The following is a 23,201-nucleotide window of genomic DNA, read 5'->3' as shown; positions in this document are numbered from 1 at the left end:
CATGTGATATTTGTGATGTCTGTGTGATGATGAGTAGGCTACTTCGCAAGTAGTTCAACTGAGAAGAATGGGTGAATTTGGACGCACTTTCTTTCTTGCGCTGTCACTTTCTCCACTGCGTAAAAGACTAAATTCATTTGCGCTGTAAATGCTAAGATTATTTTGACAGGCCACAGGCTAAATAAAAATCGCTATTAGTAGGATGCAAAGCAGAATATTGAAAGAAGGGGGCACCAAGGCCACCGTGGCCTGTAAACCTCTGATTTTCAAAGGGGCATCACGGCCAACGCAAGGGGCTACGACTGCCATTGCGGAGATGGAGATATGTGGGTCAGTAATGCTCTGTGTGTGTGTGTGTGTGTGTGTATGTGTGTGTATTCATTTTGACACAGTGAGAGATGAGCAGCGAGACACAGCGTGGCTCTTGGGTCTCTCTGCCCTTACCTCAATGTGAAAATATCTTCTGTTCTCTACTGTTATGGCACTACATGTTAATCCTTTTGTGTCCATTGCACACATTCCCCATTCAACTGTTGTAATGGTTTATGCGGCTAGTGCATGGATATCACCAGTACAGTATATGAATAATGAATAAATAAAATAAAATAGATTCACTGTTGTATTTAGTTCAAAGGCATATAGCCTTTTATCAGAAAATAAATGATTGTACATGCTGGGGAAATGTAATCCTGTATGGACAAACATCAGTGCAGCACTCCAACAATCAGGCCTTTATGGTAGAGTGGACAGATAGAAGCCATTTGTTGCCGGGAGTTTGCCAAAAAGCACCTGAATGACTCTCAGACCACGAGAAGTAAAGTCTTCTGGTCTGATGAAACAAAGACTGAACAATTTGGCCACAATTCCCAACAGTGTGTGTGGAAGAAACCAGACACTGAGCTGCACTGATGTTTGTCCTTCTTTACGCTTCTCTCATCTCAAAGGAACTCTAGAACCCAGAAGTCATCCAAATTCATAGTGCTGAAAAGAGTGTTTACTCCAAGTGCTGTTAGGCAGTCTTCCTACAACTTACCACCAATGTTCCTACACATGCTTGCATGCACACACAGAAGCACACACACACACACACACACACACACACAAAGTTCATGTTGTTAGTTCATGTTGTAATGTTGCCACTTGTGTATGTGAACCACCAATATTCGCACACACATGCATGCACGAGCATACAGAAGCACACACACGACACACCCCACACACATTTTAATTCTTTATTTAAATCCACAAATCATATTACAACAGACAGGATTCAAATATTTCAAGAGATAAGATAGGGCTTTGTCACTCAATGGTATTCAGGGGTACAAAAAACATCTCCTGCGCCATACTGCAAGGCTGCCTATAACTGCAGATATGGAGCAAAACTTTGCTAGCTGTTTTGTTTTTCTGCTGGAGAGCCCTGCCAGCCTTAACCCACTGAAAACAAGATTGACACACATATACACATAACCACACTTAACCCACTGAAAACAAGACACACACAGATACACATAACCACATTTACACCCACTCTCTCTCTCTCACACACACACACACACACACAGTTCATTTTGTCATGTTGCCACTTGTGCATGTGAACCACCAGTGTTTGCACATACACATTCACGCACATACAGAAAGACACACACACACACACACACACACACACACACACACACACACACACACACGTTGTGTAGATGTTAATGTTCTAAAAATGTTCTGTTTACAATAATGTTCTATTAAATAATACTTTTTGTAATGGTATTGGTATTTAAGAGCAGTTAAAACTGTCCGGTCAAATTTGACCATGAACAGTAAATTAAGGGGGGTAGCAACGAACAGTGTTTAAAGGCTAAGTCAACATTTATTTTGATTTGGATTGGTGTAGTACTATGGGTTCACTATCTTTTTGTGAATGCTATCTGCAAATGAGTGACAAAACACTGGAAAATCCAGTGCAACAAATAAAACGACGACAAGCCACCCTATTTCACAGAGCTTATATAGGATCACTTGAGTCTTGGTAGTCACTACGCAGAAATATTTTTCCATATTTCAACATTTTGGTGACAAAAATAGGTAACCATAGTTTATTTTTCTTTCTCTGACAGAATATACTGTATGATCTGTAATATGAATATAATAAACAAGTGCATTGCCAAAATATAATTATAATCTGATTTGGAACATTTCTACAATACTGTTTACTTGAATACTAGAAATATACTCATAATGTTTTTGTTTTCATGGTAAAATATAATGTTCCGAATCCATATATATATTCCCAAATAATGGGAAGGTCACACTCATAGATTCGCAAACCTTAACATCCCGATCTTTCTCCCCATTATAGGAAGTCTGAAATCTGCCTTTCACCATGATACTGCTAGTATGCAATTTCCTCATATTTTTTTGCAACTATCTTGCTAAAAAAATATCCAGCTCTTCTTTTCTCATTTAGAAAGAAGCCAACTAAGAGTACAGTTTAGGTTCAAAATGTAATTTTAGTGTCTTTCCTAATTTTAGTTAGGAAATAAAGAGCTTTTTTCCATTTCTGTGTCACCCTGTTGAGCATTGTGAATTTAAATTTAATGGCTAATCCAAATACAGCATCCCAAAACATAACAATGTGAACATGGCAGGTCAGACTCCTTAGTATGGTATTTGACCAGGTATATAGATAGCACTACCTTATTATTGGACGTTTGTATATTCCATACTGAATAGTGTTTATTTACTTGTGTGACTCCAGACACTGCTGTGTGCTTTGGCTGCTGTTTCTTTGGCACAAATGCAGAGTATCGACAATGCCACTCCCCCACGTATGTATTTGTACCACCATGGTCTAATCTATGCCAGGAAACAAGATTGATAAGCCCACTTTAAACTTATGTATTTGGTTAGCCAGTTACATGAAATTCTTTAAAAAAAAGCACATGGGACATGACAAGCTTTACCCCACATTTTCTTATGCTGATAATTGTCCTGTTTAAATACAAATATATATTTAATTTACATGAATTTCCTTTTTCTCTTAATAGCCATCTGCACTGAATCTGGATGCATGGAAAACATCAGTAAGTACCTTTTAAGCATTCAGAATGTCACTGTGTGTGTCAAAAATGGTGTGTGCGTGTATGTGTGCGGTGTGAATTTTGTACCAAAGATTCTGGAGCTCCACTCTGTGCATTTTTGTCATTGTGTTATTTGTTCTCCATTAGAGTGCTGGACAGACTGGATGACTGGACCGTGACAACCCAACTGGAACTGGAGACTGGGAGACTGTCAGTGACCTGAAGACGGAGTACCCCAACGCTATGTGCCCCAATGCCACTGCCATCGAGGTGGCAACTGTGGATGGCATCAGCCTGAATGATGCAGGCAATGTGTTTCATGTGTGAGTGTTTACCGCAACTATCATGTATTACAAATTAATTTCTCATGAGACTTCACTCCAAATGGTTAAGAATAGTTGGAAGACAATATCAAGTGTGCTGCATAGATAACTGGAGTGGAATCGAAATTAGCCCATTAGGGTATTTCTATGACATTAGCCAATGGAAGTTATTCCCATTGGTGAGGGAATTGTCATGCCTATGAGGTTGCTGTATAGGGTTAGTGTTATCAACTAATTATCTTAGGCAGGACACGGTTTTGCAGCGAGATCTGCCTTTTTTATGTTGTTTCATATGCGTAGTAAGTGTTTTGTGCACGGCTTATGCGCCCACAGTGCCTCTTGTTTTGTGTGCCTGCTGCGCCTTGCGTTTCTGCAGAGGCACCCTGAGCGCCTCGAATTGAAAGAAGTTCAATGAAAACATAGTGCACCTCGCGTTTTACAAGTGGCAAAGCGTGTCCTGTCTGATCGCACCCCAGATTATTCAAAAGGGAATCTAGTCTGACCAATAGAGGTGGTGATAGTGTTTTTACTAAGCTCACACTATGAAGCACGAAAACACACACACACACACACACACACACACACACACACACACACACACACACAAACACAAGTACTTGACATTGATTTAAGGATGCTATGCAGCTATTGTCCACTAGAGTGTAGTATAACTTATAATCCACTTGTTGAACATTAGGTAGAGTGTAACAGCAGCTATATCACTACAAACAGTGCAGCATGCAAGACTATCGTTATTTTTTCCTCATATGAAACAAGGGTACACCTTTGGAACTTCCGGGAGACTTGGGATGTCTGCTCATAGCAGTGCAATATTAGTGTAGGCTATTATATGAATGTAATCACATAGTGTTACACGGTAAACCTTTAAGTTACAAGATCATGCATAATGTCTCAGGAACAGCATGCTGGACGATAATAGAGGTTTTTTTCTGTCACAGGAATGATCACATCACTGGGCTCATCTGTAATGAACGCAGATCAGGAGAAATGCTTCTGCCGGGACTACAAAGTCCGTTTCCTCTGCCACCCTCCATACTGGGCTGACCTGCAAAACAGTATGTGAATCTGCAGTCATTTCTTCACATTAGTGATTTTTTTATTTTTCAAAAGATTTTTAATAAAGGTAGACAAGTGTTCATGGATTCAAGGTTAATTAACTCTATTAATTCACTTCACATCCCAGAGTTCTGTTTTCCCAAGGCGCCTGCCTGTATGTGAACCAGACGTGAACGGTAATGTGTTTCTTTTTAATAAACTGCCTGTACACTTACAAAGTTCTCAATGCTTCGGTTTACATGTAGAGACCCTCATTATGCTACCGTGTAAGTGTGGTGCTATTTTGAGCCTTGTTAGTGGTATAGAAATAGCAATTACTTTTTACTGTACGTATGCCCCGAAGGCTAGCGTTAAACGTTAATTAGCGGTTTGCAATAAAACTGGTCACATTCGACTAGCATGAAAATAAATCCCAGCGAACGGTCGAACTCGGTACACGTGTTACTAACCCCTAGGTTCATTTTGCGCCAGAATTGTCCTTTAATATTGTGTTGTCAATGTGGTGCAAACAAACAAGGCTAGAGTAGGCCTATCAGCCGTATCCTTTGTGAGCAATAACTGGCAAAAGGACGTTATGAGAACCGTTTAGACTCTCTTAAAGTGACAATGCACCATTTATCAATACTTCAAGTTAAACATCAAATTGGCAGCATTTCTTTAAAATATACATATATATTATACACACTAATGCACAGTAATAGTGTGAATTATTGGCCTTTTGTTTTGCTTTAGTTGTTTTGTTTTTTTTTGGGGGGGGCGGGGGGCAATATTGTTGTTGCATAAAAAATGGGTAGCTGTGCCCCTGCTCGTACCTATGGCCAAATTACAGCTGTGGCGATAACCTTTACCAAACCCACTCTCACTCATGTCTTCTGGCTTAAATAGAACATGTCGATTTATATGTTGATATGTTTATATGTGTAGCCTAGGCCAAGATAAAAAAACAGTTTCAACCCCTGGCAGTGAGGTATTCAAATCCAGCTGATGAGACCTGAAATGATCTGTTTAACCCATCTGTTTTTATTATTTTGCCCACGTACAGTGTGCTGGACACCGTGGTTTGACCGTGACAATCCCGGCGGTTACGGGGATTGGGAGACGCTGACGGAACTGTGGAAAGAACACCCTGGTCAGATCTGCGCCAATCCCATCGCCATCGAGAGCAGGACTGTGGACACAGACACTCCTGCGACCATTACTGGTCAAGACTTCTCACAGTGAGTAGTGTTATTTTTCTTATTTTCATACAGTGAGTAGTGTTATTTTTCTCTTCAATTTTCTTCTCAAGTTACATATGTTTACTCCCCCCTCCCCCATACACACACACCATTTCATCATCCCAAACAAAGAACATACCCCCTCCCCACACACACACACAGGTACACCCCTCTCCCCCACACAAACATACACACACACCAACCCCCTCCCCTCCACACACACACAGACATACACACACACAAACAATAATACCTTTTTAATACTACTTTGAAGTTATTCTTTAAAGTTGAGCTGGCTCTTGATCACAAGAATTTCATTACTTATTGAACTTGAACTTGTTCCCAGCTTTAATCAGCAATGATTGTAGATGGCAGAGAGGGGTCTTCAAATGACTTTTGATAAACATTTGAAGACATTTGAACAACAACAGTTGTTTTGGCCTATGAAGAAGAGGGCAAAGATATTGACATTATGACTTTTTAATTACAATATAAGGTTGAACGCATAGAAATGGAGTTCATCACAATACATCATTTACAGAGCTGCCAACTCTCACACATTGAGAGTGAGATTCATTCATTTGATTGGCTCAACACGCTTTTACACCAATCAAATGCGTGAGGGTTGGCAGCTCTGCATTTACGTCTTTCCTCCCTGTAGCTACTCTCCGACGGTCGGGTTTGTTTGCAAGAACGGGCCCAACCAGCGCTGCCAGGATTACAAAGTCCGTTTTAGGTGTCCTTGTGTCTTTGGAAAACTGGCTCTTGAGAAGGACGATTCTGTATCCATTAGAGACCCATAAGGGCATGACTGCATGTTACAACATGTAAAAAATGGTGAAGCAATGATACGTGTTGATAAGGTTAGTTTTTTTTGTAAAAGCACTGACAGCTGTTGTTGTTGATGTCTCTTCAATTTTGCTGCTGTGATGGTTTAAACCTATGCAGAGAATAAAACTAACAAAATAAAACTGACACCCTGTTTTCATTTTCTTCCGGTTGCTCTTATTGAAATGATGTATTGGACAAGAGACTAGTAGTTGAATAGGATGCACTAGAAGTGTATGAACAATGCTATTTGACAAGTCAGACGTCCACTTGCAGTTTGGACACAGGCTGACTGCACATTTCTGATTGATAGAATGGGAGCAGAGTGTTTTATTTCACAAAAGACTTTGACCACCAATGAATGTGGATATTCCAGATGTCTTTGGTGTTGGAGTAATCACACCTGACTCTACTGAGGTCAACCAACTGAATCATGAGCTGTCTAGTTGGCGGTCTAACCTGTTCAGGTGAAGACGTTGCCCTTGGCAAAAAGACATGGATCATCGTCAGAGTGAGGAGTTTGTTTTTTTCCAAAATGACAGGGGAGTGCCCAAAAGAAAATTTCTTGTCTTGAAAATGTCTTTATTTTGTCTCACAACAAATAAATCAGCCCTTACTGATATCTCACCTGTTATTCCTAAATCCCCTTTAGGAGAAATGAGGAGCAATAAGAATAGATTGAGAGGAAAAACGGAGGAAAAAAGGAGTACTTCATGGCTGAAAAATCTCAAAATACCCCTTTGTTCTTCTCAATCTGTTTTTATTGCTCTTTAATTCTCCTAAGGTGGGTTTTTGAGAAACAAGTCAGATCTTATTTTGAAGTTTTTTTTCCTAAGGGATTATCAAAACAACGGCAAAAAAATTCACATACACCAAAAGCAAAGTCTATGTCTGTCTATTATGCAAAACCAAGAGTTGTGCCAGACCTTTGTGGAAAGTCCCAGGAGAGGCGCTGGGAGTTTAAGACGTTCAGAGCTTTAAGGGGGGATCCAGGGGCATCTTCCCCCAAGGAAATGTTTGAAATTCATTTTTACACAGTTTGAGACAGAAAGGGCAAGTCTAAAGTCAATCAATGAAAGTACAGTTAGCAATAGAGCAGAAAGATTGTTGATATTTGAACTCAACAGCCAAAATAGATCCCTCCCTTCAATGCTCCATAGGTTTGTGGGTGCAACACTGACTTAAGTTACCCTCAAATTTGCACTGAATGTAGAGAAACCACTTTGAGAGATTTTAGACAGACATTTTGTGTAAATCAGTCTTGTGCAAAATTCCAGAATTTAATTGAAACTGGCTCTTAAATTCCAATTCAATTCTTGCATTTCAATTGAGGTAGCAAACAGGAAGCAGAATTGAAATTTGAATTGTGCACAACCCTGGTGTAAATGTCATTACATTTGAATATAAGAAAACATCAAAGTCATTGAGTCACACATCAAGTCAAGTTATTGCCTTCTCTGATTGATAAACCAGGTTTGTAGATGTGAGGAGTGCTGCCTAGAGGACAGAGGTCAACTGAGACATATTAAAGTGAAGTGTAATCTGCTCCAATCATTTCTTACACCTTGTTCCCCAAATGATCAGCAGCAGGAGACAACCTTTCCTCCACACCCTCTAGCCTTGGGTTGGGCATATTTGGTGGGGGGCACAAAGGCCACATGTCAGGGCACCAAGGCCAAAGTTACCTATACAGTAGTAGCATATACAAATGATCAAAGTTGTATTTAGCCTATTCACTGCAGTAGACCTGCATCACTGTATGAAACGTTACAAAAACATGAAACATGACATATTACATAGAACTGTAAATCATCTGATCATCTAATAATTACAGATATCTAGGCTATATATAACATTTATTTTATATTTGGCCTGCTAATCATGTATTGAACAATTTAAGCACAGCTCAGCTTTAAGAAACTCAGATAGCCTAAATGCATGCTTAGCATTTTGTGATCATTAAGGCTACTTTCACAAACTCTTAGTCAGCTGTCCTCTGATTTACCAATATCTAGGCGATATTTGTAACATTTATTTTGTATTTGGCCTGTTATGAAATCATGTGGAACAATTTAAACACATTGTAAAACTTCAACCCCAAATTTGGAGACATCCATGCATGTCGAAATTTACTGCAAAAACGGCTAACTGTACAGGGGACTGCTTTACACCTTTGTGTTCGGTAAGGTCTGCTGTTTATTCTGATATATGGTTTGTCGTGTTAAAAGAAGGGTTCGTGAAGTATTCCACCGAGATGAATGGGTAGGGAGATCATGGACGCAAAACCTTCGGTAGAATGTATGATTAAATTGAATTTTAATATTATATTATTTACTTTTCTCACGAACCGTTCAACACAGCAATTATCGGCTAACATCATTTAAAAGCTGAGAAAAAGCTCTTTCATGTGATACTTGTGATGTCTGTGTGATGATGAGTAGGCTAGGCTACTTCGCGAGTAGTTCAACTGAGAAGAATGGTGGACGCACTTTCTTTCTTGCCTGTCACTTTCTCCACTGCTAAAAGACTACCCAGCTAGCACCGTTACATTGCCAGTACGTTGCTGCAATGTAATTGAATGACCCAAAATACATTGCCACAACGTCGTATCCAACGTTGCCACAACATGCATAGTGAAAGGTGAGAATTCGTAACCGCAACGTCACTCCCCAACGTTGCGAATCCGTAACTGCAACATTAAGTTACGTTGCAGCAACGTGGAATTGAAAGGTGCCGTTTCGTAACCGTAACGTAAGTTACCGACGCCACCAGTCCTGTTTAGCAACGTTGCCACAACATGCAAAGTGAAAGGTGACAATTCGTAACCGCAACGTAACTCCCCAACGTCGCCACTCCGTAACCACAACATCAGGTGACGTTGCAGCAACGTGGAGTTGAAAGGTTTAGCAACGTTGCCACAACATGCAAAGTGAAAGGTGACAATTCGTAACTGCTCTTTCATGTGATACTTGTGAAATGGTTTAAGGTGAAATGGTTTAAGGTATTGACAACAGACTGAACAATTAGCTAAATGAGTTCAAGCATCTGAGAACTTTCTTCAGCCAATGGAGTTTAGTGTTTTAGCAACTAAGAAAAACTGTAAGTACTCATATATTTTAGATGTTACATGTAATGTACATATACTGTATATATCACCACATATGTATTGTGCATACATTGTATGTGCATGGTCTCATATATACATATATATTGTAACATATATTGTGCATATATTGTTACAATATATATGTACATATATCTTTACAAATATTACCAATACATTTCCCCATATACATCTGAATACATTATGGTGGATATTTCTAACTAATTTGGGGCAGTCATGGCCTACTGGTCAGGACTTGAAACCGAAGGGTTGCTGGTTCGATCCCCTACCAATAGGTAAAATGCTGACCTGATCACGATGTTGTGGCACCATTCTTCATGGCACCAAATGGTAACGTCATCAGCTGACCAGTTCACAACGTTGGGTCAACATCACTCACGGTACTACATGGCAACGTCATCGGCTGATGTCGTGGTGACGTTTCCCACGGCATCAAATGGTAACGTCATCAGCTGACCAGTTCACAACGTTGGGTCAACATCACTCACGGTACTACATGGCAACGTCATCGGCTGATGTCGTGGTGATGTTTCCCACGGCATCAAATGGCAACGTCATCAGCAGACCCGTTTACAACGTTGTGGTAACATCACTCCAAATACTACATGGCAACGTCATCGGCTGACATCGCCGGTACATTTCCCACGGCATCAAATGGCAACGTCATCGGCTGACCTAATCACGATGTTGTGGCAACATCACTCGAAATACTACATGGCAACATCATCGGCTGACGTCGCCGGTACCTTTCCCACAGCACCAAATGGCAACGTCATCGGCTGACCTAATCACGATGTTGTGGCAACATCGCTCCAAATACTACATGGCAACATCATCGGCTGACGTCGCGGGGACGTTTCCCGCGGAACCAAATGTCAACGTTATCAGCTGACTCGTTTACAACGTCGTGGCAACATCACTCCAAATACTACATGTCAACGTTATTGGCTGACGTCGCGGGGACATTTCCTGATACTAAATGGCAACGTCATCAGCTGACCTGATCATGATGTTGTGGCAACATCACTCACAATACTACATGGCAACGTCATAGGCAGATGTCGCGGAAACGTTTCCCACAGCACCAAATGGCAATGTCACCAGCTGACCTAATCACAATGTTGTGGCACCTTTCTTAACGGTACCAAATTGCAACATCATCAGCTGACCAGGTCACGACGTCGCTGCAATGTCACTAATGGTACCAAGTGACAACATTGTCTTGTAAAGTATCTGTGACGTTGCAACAACGTAGCCAGAAGGTAATGTCGCGGTGACCAAATGACAACTTTATGGCGAAGTTGCTGCAACGTCATGTGTTAGCTGGGTAAATTAATTTGCGCTGTGAATGCTAAGATTATTTTGACAGGCCACAGGCTAAATAAAAATCGCTATTAGTAGGACGGAAAGCAGAATATTGAAAGAAGGGGGCACCAAGGCCACCGTGGCCTGTAAACCTCTGATTTTCAAAGGGGCATCACGGCCAACGCAAGACGGCCAAATTCCTACCCTGGCTATAAATAAATATTGTTGTCGTTAATATGAATGATGACGTTCACACATAAACTATAACGATAACGACATGAAGAACGATATCGTTGGGGATCACTTTCAGAGCGATTTTCAGAACGATAAAAAGCTACTAGCCAATCAGAACCCATTGAATTTTAACCGTCACATTCATTAACACAAGGAGACTTTGTTTATCGTTGTTCAGTGTGAACGCTTTTATCGTTATGGTTATAGTTATAGGGCTGTATTTTGGGTCACCAGCGCATGGCGTAATACTCGTTATTCACGCGCAAAGTTGAATTCGGTATTTTGCACGTTTATTGCGCCCAGGGGTGTGGCAATTAACAACCTAGGGAGGGGCCTAGTGCGTTGTCTAAAAATCGCTATCATACACCACCTAAACCTGGTCAGAAGTCAATGGCGAGTTGTTCATATGCTATTTTAAGAGCGCATGTCACCAGTCATATTGGCAGGTGCCCGCTCCATCCTTCTATCATTCATGAATGCACACCAGTGCACATCCATGCAAAGCATTACAAATTGCACGATTACAATGGGAAACATAATTAGAATAAAGATATTACGAAATACTGTACATCTCATAATGAGTAGTTATTCACCATCATTTGCAAATTGGTAATGATGGTTAAAAGTGATTAGGGGAGAGGCGAGAGACACGTATGGAGCACAGCTGAAGACGAACTGTCACGAGATATAAGCAACTCCTCTGCAGGATAAATGTTGTTTTATTCAGTCATTTGAGCAATATTGGTAAGTGTTGCTTTTTCCAGCCAATGTTTTCGGTGGTAACCCATTGTCAGTCAATAGTGAAAGTAACTGCATATAACTGTCTTGTCGTTGACTGACTCCTTGGTGAAGTTAGTTTCACTTTGCCAATGAGTTCAATTAATAGACGAGTGCAAATGCGTGAAGGCTATGCTAGGTTTTTAGTAAAGCATGGTTTTAGAATGACTATTCCATACGGTCTCGCAAGCAGCCTCCTTCAAATGCACCGTTGAATGCCAAATTACCGATGCATTTATTTGACATATTGCGCGTTGCGCCGTTAAAGGGAATGACAGATGTCATTCTCATTGGTTTAAAATGATGTTACACCCCAAACACACCCATATGCCTGATTAAAAAACCTAGGAACACCTTGTTGCGCCATGCGCTCCACGTTTGATGACGAAACCCCTCCCAATGTGAAATGGACATCCTACTAAATTTGAATAGACTTTTGACGAGTGACGATGCACTTTAGAATGTCATGATAAGGCCCATAGTTATTGTTCTTGGTGTGAATAGGACTTAATGCTCCTTTTGGCCATGTGGGGTCCTCAGTGTGCAGGTTGACTTTGTTTTGGACTGTAATGCCTCTTTTGCCCATGTGGGTAACTCTGTGTGCGTGCTTGATTAGTCACATGTCTAATTTTCAATTAGGGAATTATGTCCACCTGAGTCTTGTTTACCTTCCTATATAAGCTGCCTGAGCCTTTGTGTTTTGCTCAGTCTTGAATTGATACTCGATGACGGCACCGTGTAAGTTGAACGCTAGTTAAAGCGATCTGACTTCTGAGCTGTGGCCACTTACTAGGGATGGGCAGAACGAGGCTTTGTGAAACAACGAAACGTTCGAAGCAATTGCGCCGGAATGTGTCGAGGTTTCGAAACAATCCGACACACGTAACTCCATGGTGACATCTAGTGGCCAGTTTTGCTAACATTACATTTTGACCGTGAAGCACAACTGCTTCAGACGAAGAATATAAATAGCCAACATGGAACGCAAGATTTCGTCCACAGGTGTAGGCTATGCTTATGGCCCAGGGTTTTTTTTTGGAACATGTTGTAGGGAAATAAAGGATACATGTGAAGCAGGTTAGACTAATCAGGTACAACATGGGAAAAATAAACAACACATTTTTTGTATGTCAACATACATTTTTATTATAACAGTTGTTCTGCCGTCTTGGCATTTAATCTGTTTCTTGTTTTTGAATAAACCTCCCCAGCCTTGGAAAAAATTCTTTCACAAGGCACACTTGTTGCTGGCATGCACAAATATTTTTTTGCCATCACAGTTAGGTTTGGATAAACCACTCTCCTCTCCTGCCAGTATTTCAAAGGGTCAGCTGTTCTTGAAATAAAGGCATCAGTCATATATTTTTTTTACTTCTGCTACTATCTAAATATTAACGTCACTAGACTATCTATCTAAACTATCGCTCACTGTCTGTCTAGCCTGTCAATTAATCTATATCACTAACCTATAAATCGCTATATCTTTATATGTCTCTATGTCGCTATATCTCTCAAAATCTCTCTCCTCACAAAAAACCCACAAAGATAGGATGTGTTTGAATGACTTTTAAGCATTCTGGGACTGTAATTTAGATCAAACAGGTGTTTAGGCTATTCGGGTAATTGGCTCACGCAGCAAGTGTGCCACCTGTCCAAACCAAATTGAAACACCACGAAGCCTCACTAAGCCATGGTCACGTGACATGGGCATTTTGAACCACACTTCGACACACTGTTCGAAACACGTTTCGGAAGCTCGACACTGTTTCGAAACGTCAGCTTCGAGCGTCACATCCCTACCACTTACCTTTTTTCCCCCGTACCTTTTTGCTACTTCTCTGTTGGATTTGAGTGATTGATTGACTGCCTGGATTTTTTTCCCCTTTGTGCCTGGATTACTCTTACTTGTTTTTGGATACCTCTGCATAGCCTTAAAGTAAAGAACGTTTGAACGTAAATAACTCAACTGAATTTGTCTCTGCACTTGAGTCTTCCAGTCACTTGTAGCCTAGGGGTAAGGTTCCTGACTCTCACGCAGGAGACCCAAATTCAATTTCCCAGAAATCCTTACAGAATAGACAAAGGAAGATCTTATTTAGACATTTTATTTCCTATGGGACAGAGCATGGGTGTTTTGATAATATATCATACGTGTTGTTTCCTCTGATTCAGTTGATATTAGGTAATTTTAAAATGTTTTAAACAAAAAAACAATCGCAACGACTTTGGGAAAAAATCCACTGCCATTGATGAAAAAAAATCAGCCAATTAAAAAAAATAAAACTCTGGCAATTGGCATTGAAGGACTTTGAATATAGTTCATATAAATGAAAAGACAGCTATACAAATAGTCCAAATTTCTAATAAAAAACAAATGTATTTTAACATGTTTTTTTTTCCTGATGTGCCTGTCAGATGACAATCTTCTCTTTACAATGTGAGTACTTTCCAGCGTCAACTTTTTGTCCCTTGCTTAACAGAGGATGGGTGGGGCTTACATAGCAGGGACAAGACATACTGTATAAGATTTGCATAGATCCAGCTCGCCTGGGGGTGTCCTGGCCTGGGGAATCTGGGGTTCAAATAACTCCAAGTAATTCAGCAGCTAAAATGTCTAAACTGGTCCAACTCCCCTAATGGGAGGGTAGTGTGACAAAGGGTTTTTATAAACAAACCTGCCCTGAGATATCCCATATACCAGAGTTGACCAAAATTCCCACAGGCCTCTGCAACATTACCGTAATTACACAACAGAATCCCCTACCAGAATCCCCTGTTTTGACTGTATTGGCATAGTCTTACAGGTACACAGTCCTTTTGTGAATGATAGTCTCAAATGGCTGGTGAAACAAAACAATCTTGAGTTATAATATCCCAGTCTATTCAGAATCGCAGGGTCTTACAGAGGGTTAGAGTGTCCTTCCCATGTCTCAGATTTCCCTATAGCATACTGTATGCACGCAGTCAAGGGCAGCTTTTAGTGTGTTGGTATTTTTGTGTGTCTGTGTTTGTCTTACAGTATGTTCAAACAAACAAGTAAACAAAATGTCCGAATGCATTTTTGTTACTAATCTCTGACTGGGTCACATGTGGATTCCTTTTACCTGAGTATTTTAAAATATCCTGCCTATCGCCTGGGGTGCGTATGTGTGTGCGTGTTATGTGTGTTATGTGTGTTATGTGTGTGTGTGTGTGTGTGTCTGCAGCATATAAAAAAGAACGGCAGTCCACTCCATTTCACAAATACAGGGTGTCTTGGGCAGTACATGTCCACACAGTGTCCTTATTCTGACTTACAGGTAAGCAATTTTCTTTCTTATATAAAAGAAAATTAATAGAATAGAATAGCATAACATAGAATAGAACAGAATAGCATACATATAATATAATAGAACAGAATAGAATGTCTTTAATGTCAGTGCACAAATAATACAACCTAATTCGCAGTGCAGTGGTGTAGACAAGGGTTAGATATATAATTGATATTAGGTAAATAAATAATTGATATTAAAGATGATAACTAGCTAAATGAATAAACATGGATCTTTTAACACTGATGAGTGTTAAACACATTATTGCACTTGGGAGTCCCTTATTGTACACTAAGAGCACAATAAAAAAAAATCTGTTATTTTGTCATTGCTCATTTGTTAAGCTCAAGTAAGGGTAGTGTAAAAGCCTTAATACTCTAGAGTGTACCAGAATATTACTCATAGACTGATATATTTACAATGTAACAAGAACAGTAATGTAGTGTAATTTTACTTCTGTTACTTGTGTTTCATATACCAGCATCTCAAATGATCAGGCCTAAATAATCGTGCAAAGCCCAGTTCTTTCCATATATTAGAAAGACCATTCTTATAGATTACTTTTATCTCCCCCACAGAGTAACTGAGATTTCACCTGCCTTTCACCATGATCCTGCTGGTATGAAATCCATCCCCTCTTTTTCCAATAGTCTTGCATTACACCAGTAGAAATGTATTTTAAGTCCGGCAAGTTATTTTCATTATTACAATAATCGGTAACGCTTTAGAATAACATGTGCTTATTAGGCGTTAACAGTGCATAATAAGCAGTTAACAATTCATAACTAACAGCTAGCTAACTGTTCATAACATTAAGTAACTGTTAACATGCAGCTTGTAAGTGTTTATAAGCAGCCTTTTAAGTTACTTACAAGCATATTTGTTAACAGTTGACGTGCAGCCTGTAACTGTTAACAAGCAGCATGTTAATGCTAGTTAATGGTGTATAAGATAAAAGGGTGGATAACTAATACGCTTATAAGACCTTTCTTAACCTTTTGTAGTAAATTTTGCAGCCCCCCAATCTAAAGCGAGGTCCACGTAGCCTATAGTTCCACAAGCCCAACCTTCTATCTCTATATATTTACTGTATCTATCTATCTAACTCGGTTAAGCTGTGAGAAATGCACCTTCAAAATTGCTGCAGCGAGCAGGATTTGAACCCCGATCTCCTGCGTCGTGAATTGCCGCGCTACTTACTGAGCCACATTCCTACCTATTATAACGACGAAATTGTTAATGTTGATTCTATATTCCGATAATGTTCTATATCATACAAGTTATGTTTTTTACAAATATGTTTCTGATGGAAAAGTGGTGTTTCATTTCCATAATCTTTATTGAGCGAACGCATAAAACAGTCAGTTTGTCAGCAGTCTAAAGATATTATGCCAGATTTGTATAGTTTGGTTACCTAGCAACCGAGGCTTATAGACGACAAGTGGGTGCGTTCAAAGTCTTGTAACGTTTGTGGAGAACTACGTTCGCAGACATTCATGGAAAACTGAAGGCAAACTGAAACATGTTTCAAATCCATCGCGAACGTTCGCCTAATGTTTGCGACTTTGAACGCACCCACTTGTCGTCTATAAGCCTCGGTTGCTAGGTAACCAAACTATACAAATCTGGCATAATATCTTTAGACGTCGTTCGAATAAACTCATTAGCTCTATCTCTTTTTCTCATCGTCAGTGTCGGTCAGAAAACTGTGTTGCCTTCTTAGCCTGACCGTCTCATGCAACCTAAGCACACGTATGCATCACATGACTTAGGCTACTTAGCAAATCCCAGTGCACCTCTCCCCTGATGGATGAACTGACGAATATAATTAAAGCACTTAATAAAAGTATAATTATACACAACTTAAATGAAGAATTTACAGTAGGTAAATACAATATTGTAATTAACAAACAAATAATAATTTGCAACAAATAATAAACTCAAATTGGCTCTTACAGTAGAGTTTTTGTTACACGTCACATAGACAATGTATTGTATTTTGTATTTCAACCAATCCAAATACAGCATAGCATCCCAAAACAAATCATTGCGACCATAGCAGGCCAAATAAGCTTTTTACTATGGTATTGGTGAAGATGGTACTGCTTGGTTTTGTCCCACACTGAATGTTGTTTTAAACTCAGGTGATGATTTTGTTTGGTTCCAGGTAGTGTGTGCGTTGGTTGCCGTTTCTTTGGCACAAATAAAACCTCTGCCGGAACTGACCAAGCCTTCATGTATGTATCGTATACCACCATGGTATGATCTATGCCTAAAAGAAAGTTGGTCTGCAATGTGGTCCTGCTGAAAGTAGTAAAAAGAAAATGACTGTTTCATTTTACTTTTGGATATGTAGTCAATTAATGAATGCCTTTTCACATATATAATGGGTTATTAAATTACATAAAGTACTTCAAATGGAACCATGGGGAACACCAAAAATGTATTCTCAACCTACCAATCATTCCACGGTTAGTGTTGTTTATATTTGTGTTAACATTCATTTCTTTTCTTTCATCTTCACAGACAATGAACACATCAGTAAGTGATAAAACATGCAGTGTGTGTGTGTGTGTGTGTGTGTGTGTGTGTGTGTGTGTTTGTGTAAAGTTCCACTCTCTGAGTGTCTGCACACTACACAGTGCGTAAAACATATACAAGAGATGTGCATTTTTGTCATTGTGTGTTATTATGACCGCCGCGCAGCGAAGCGGCGGTCATATACTGTAGGTTTAGTCTGATTTTTCTTTTTTTTCGCATGCCCAAATTTCCGTCAATGATTCCCGGGACACTGAATGACCGGGGTACACGAAACTTGGTGGGCATGTAACCCCACATGGATAGCATGGAACCATCGTTTTTCGTTTTGATCTGTAGCCCCCAAGCTGGACTGGACCCCCCGAAAGGAGGATAGGGCAGACACAGTTTTCTGTGAATATCTCGAAAACCGTAGGGTTTAGGAGGACCATTTTTTTTTGTATGTTGATCTCAAGGGGCCATGTCAACCCATTCCATAACCACTCATTTCATGTATAGCGCCACCTAGTTAAACACAAAAAAGTAAAAATGAGGTGTTGTTATTAAGTATCTGTGACCTAACATAGTCAAAACTGCACGAAATTGGAAGTGTAGGATCATTATGACACCCTCTGTATGCACGCCAAGTTTTGTGGAATTCCGTTCATGGGGGGCCACACAATAAATTAATTTATGTTACTATACACCAACTGGCCTGTAGGTGGCCGGAGACAGTTTTCTGTGAATATCTCGAGAACCGTAGGGCCTAGGAGGTCCACCTTCTAGGAGGTCTTAAGGGGGCATGTCAACCCATCCCATTACCACTTATTTCATGTATAGCGCCACCTAGTTAAAAATTAAAAAGCAAAAAATTAGATGTTTTCATCACAATATCTCTGGCTGACAAGGTCAAAACTGCACGAAATTAAAAGTGTAGGATCATTATGACACCCTCTGAATGCATGCCCCCACCCCGCCCCCCCCCCTGTGCTGGGCCCCCCCGAACCGCAAAAAAAAAAACAGTTTTTCCTAAATAACTACCTGAACCGTGGCACTGAGGATGAAGAATCTTTTATGGTATGTTGGTCTCCCCCCGGTAAAAAATGAAAATGCAATATTATTCTGCTTTAATCGCCCCTATCTTCAGTTAAGATGTTCAGAACTGCACCAAATTTTATGTGTATGATTGACCTGGCATTCTCTGGAGGTCTGGGGGTATGCCAAGTTTCGTAGAATTTCATCCATGGGGGGGTCTAAAAAAATTAGGTTATGTGTACATTGTAATGGCGGTGCACACATATACACATGCACACACACAGGCACCCACATACTATCGGTATTAGAACAGCCGATACATAATTACAAATTCAGTAGGATTAAAAGAAAGCCAAAATAAATATTCATCATCATCATGGCTGCATTTTCAGTATTGGCGATAAGTAGTCGTTTGTCCACTAGATGGCGCATCGTTGCAGTGAGACGTAATTTTGTTGGAAGTTAAAAGTGGGTTGGAAAAACAATGGACGCTTCCTACAAGGACTGTAATTTACCGCAGCGAACATCTAATAAGGATAGGACGATGTTCACATGAAGTGTAATTCCCATTTCTTCTTGAAGCCGAAATAAATCTGAGGATGTTTATCGGACATGCTTGGTTTTTACTGCAGGTATGTTAATCTTGTAATATCAATAAGGACCTAGGTAATGTTACCGTTAGCGTTGGTTGAGTGATGGAGGCCTATTTGATTGCTTGCATTTGTAGAAAACTATAAATGCGGTTATACCAAGCAAATTGATAGCAGCACTGTTTGTATCTTTCGACTGTCATTTATTGCACGTGCTACAAAATCATTCTGTGCAATGGAAGATTTACCAACGTTACAGTCTGATACAGTTTTGCCTATACATGCGTGAGACTGAGACGCCTGTTTATTTTGTTTTAAGTGTGTGCAGGGTGTGAGAGGGGAATCGATGTGCTTTGATTCCAGCTTGGTAGTTGTAGTCTGTGAAATTAAAAAGCACGTGTGTGTCAAGTATCCAAACAATGACACCTTCATTTCATTATGGCTGCTTTAGCAACACACCTTAAGCTACTGTGTAGTGGGTCCCATTTAGAAGTGGCTACTTCATTCGCGCTTTCCTTGACTCATGGAGCTGCGTGAATGTTATTACAACTTTTCGCCACGATATGGCAGTTTAAGTCCGCTTGATACTGTAAGGCGTAAGCCATTGGTTTCCCAAGGAGATTCCCAATTTATGTTGTAAATAGGCCTACCTTATAATCCTACCTGTAGCTTAGGGAAGCTAACAGCTTTCTATTAGGATCTAGTTTGTTAGTTACAGTTTTGTCATAACTCCCTGATGCATTTTTGCATTTAGAATAGCCAGAGCGTGTATATCTCAATCGGAAAATTAAACGATATCGGGTGCCTATGGACTAGGCTGGGTGAACCCAGCCTGATCTGCCCGCTATTTATTTTTTGATTTCTTAAAAGATTGAGCTTGGTCTGATGAAAGCCAGACTAGCCATGGACCTGGAATGCAAGGGAACATGAATCAGCCTATATTTGCACGAACAATAGCGGACAAAAGCTCTTCAACTTTGGCCCGTTAAAATGTGTATTCAGTCTAGCGACGCATTTCATCAAGGCCCATTTGGACATGTCAGTTATTTGCACCACTGGTTAGATGTAAAACAGCATTTCGTTTCAGACTACTGTTACTTAATTTGTGCATTGACAATAAAGTATTACATGAACTAAAGATGACTAAAATCTTATGTAGAAGAAGAAACATTCACAAAAAATCCATCCAAAAATGACCTTTGTTTTTGATAGCTGTTGAAAACGGCATGGAACTGACAGAGATGTTTTTGTTTATAAATACATAAAAAATAAATAAATAAATAAATAACATTATGCTGATACCTTTTGCTTTTCCCAAATACAATGTAGCCTACAGGTGTAAGTGACCTTTCATCAATCCAGTTGCAATGGATGAACTGTGATGAACTGCCCTACTTGTGATTGTTCAGAGATTTTAAAGGTTTTATAACAATGCTACATCTTCTTTGGCTATTCTACAATCTATCCACCTTTTCAGCACCAGTAGGCTACTTTCTGTGCAGCCGCACACACACACTCAGGCATGCCAAACAAGCATACAAAAGTTTCAAGAGTGGGGGATGGAGTAAAATATGGAGACAAATTGAAGTGTGATTTATTTTCACGGAACGGATGTACAGGACTGAGCGGCTGTCATATTTTGTACCGCTATGCGGTACATCTAGTTTGTTATGGTGTGTTATGGTTATGGGATTTGACAGACGCTTTGGTCTCCATTAGAGTGCTGGACAGACTGGATGGACCATGATGACCCAACTGGAACTGGAGACTCGGAGACTGTCAGTGACCTGAAGACGGAGTACCCCAAGACCATGTGCCCCAACCCCACCGCCATCGAGGTGGCAAGTGTGGATGGCATCAGCCTGGCTGATGCAGGCAACGTGTTTTATGCGTGAGTGTTTACAAGAGCATTGTAATACAATATATAATATAATGTAATGTAAGCATATGTATTCAAAAATAATACAATAATTTTCTTCGTACACCCCACCACAAATGGTTTGCTGAAAAGGGCAATGCCTTGTCTCAATTAAAAAACTATCGGAACTCCCCCTATTACCGTCGATCCTGTATTTCCGCCGTCTTTGTTGTATAGAAATGGATATTAAGTGCCACATACACGCAAGACGGCGGAAATACAGGATCGACGGTAAACGGACTCCTAAAGAAACGCAACCACCCACACCATAAGCGTATCTAAATTAGCTATGTACCAAAAAACGACATTTTACCGTAACATGAAGAGCTGTAAACAGTGTTGTAAGGCTGTGTGTACACAACCGCTTGGAGCTCCAGTGGCATTTTAATTTCATGGCTACAATTCTCGGTCTAACCGTTCATGTGCCATTGAAACGGCGTAAGTAGGCGACCCATCAGGCCAGCACTATAACTCAGAGCATGGTAAACAAAATCGGATATTTCAGGCAGTAAATGCTCCCGTTAGGAACCAAAGCAGATATTGTTAAAATCTACACATAGACAGGTGATATTTTTGAGATATGTGCTTCCTAGAGGCATTTTTTTAGTAAAAGTTGGGAACAGGACTTTTTAACATAATTAAGGTGTGCTGAATCCAGCTAGCCCTGTTCCCAAGCTGAATTTTGAGTTTATGACCATCGAATTAGCATATACAAAATGGTTGCCAAAATGGCGATTTTGGGCACTTTCATTGGGCGGATGTCATACCATGTAAATTAATTCATATTGTTCACAGAAATCTCCCTTGGCCAATAGATCAAGGATACAGGCTGTGAAAAAAAGAAAAAAAATCTAGTATTATGCCTATGTTAATTACCTGAAAAAACCTTTGAAAAATGTAATTGTTAAAATGTTATAACTGAGCAGGCACACGGTATTTGACGAATGAGACTTTTTTGAGGGTCAAGAAAGATGTGTAGTGATGATATGTAAAGTTTAAAATTGTGGCCTACTGGTTAGGTCTTCAGGCTTGAAACCAAAGGGTTGCCGGTTCGATCCCCGACCAGTAGGAAATATGTGGGTGGTGGAAAGGTTGAGCACTAGTCTCCCATGCCCACATCCACGGCTGAAGTGCCCTTGAGCAAGGCACCTAACCCCTCACTGCTCCCCGGGCATCACTGTAGCAAGGCAGCTCACTGCTCCAGGTTAATGTGTGCTTTAATGTGTGACCTGTGTGTTCACTAATTCACGGATGGGATACATGCAGAGACAAATTCCTTGTATACCCAAGTATACTTGGCCATAAAACCTGATTTACATTACATTTTACATAATTGAAGCGAATTTCTTGAATTTCCCCTGGGGATCAATAAAGTATCTATCTATCTATCTATCTATCTATCTATCTATCTAATTAGGTTGGTAATGTATGTAGGCTCGGATTAAGTTACACAGGCCTTTACCCATTTCGGTAACACTTTACGATAAGGATACATGAAGTAATTCATGATTTATGTATTACTTCATTCATTAATATCTAATTAATCATCAGGAATTTACTGAGTCCATAGTTTGTCATTTGTGACCTCATACATGAACACATTACTAAAGTATTAGGTACGATGGGCACATCATTATGAATTAAGATGTATTAACCATGATCATGACTTTATTTTTCTACCAAAAATGTGGTCATCACTGCTCAAATTCTCATAACTGGAGTTCTCTAAACACATGTCATTATTCACTACTTTAGTTGAGGGGCCACAGACATGATGAATGCATGAGCAATTATCCTAAAATTCATGTAATCATGATGATCATGCTTAAGAAATCATAAATCACAATGATATACCCATCACACCTAAT

General features: G+C 39.9%; 1 protein-coding gene across 2 annotated transcripts in view; it reads left to right on the top strand.

The window, feature by feature from the left end:
• Positions 1 to 2,025: 2,025 nt before the first annotated feature.
• The window catches only part of LOC121712188 (cartilage intermediate layer protein 1-like), a 29,582-nt gene continuing 8,406 nt past the window's right edge, over positions 2,026 to 23,201 (top strand). Inside the window, exons 1-6 of one of the 2 annotated variants that reach the window (XM_042096290.1) lie at positions 5,676 to 5,694; positions 15,169 to 15,261; positions 15,852 to 15,892; positions 17,441 to 17,510; positions 17,800 to 17,814; positions 21,135 to 21,306. In XM_042096290.1, the coding sequence (XP_041952224.1) occupies positions 15,881 to 15,892; positions 17,441 to 17,510; positions 17,800 to 17,814; positions 21,135 to 21,306 (269 nt within the window). In that variant the 5' untranslated portion in view covers positions 5,676 to 5,694; positions 15,169 to 15,261; positions 15,852 to 15,880. Of the gene's footprint in view, positions 2,083 to 2,356; positions 2,393 to 3,044; positions 3,081 to 5,675; positions 5,695 to 15,168; positions 15,262 to 15,851; positions 15,893 to 17,440; positions 17,511 to 17,799; positions 17,815 to 21,134; positions 21,307 to 23,201 lie in introns of those variants that run through there. The other variant, XM_042096291.1, reaches the window with a different exon arrangement.

The sequence above is a fragment of the Alosa sapidissima genome, chromosome 6, assembly GCF_018492685.1.
Source record: "Alosa sapidissima isolate fAloSap1 chromosome 6, fAloSap1.pri, whole genome shotgun sequence".
In the NCBI taxonomy this organism is placed as follows: Eukaryota; Metazoa; Chordata; class Actinopteri; order Clupeiformes; family Clupeidae; genus Alosa; species Alosa sapidissima.
Note: the sequence above shows the minus strand (reverse complement) of the source record. Positions and strands in the feature narration are given on the sequence as shown.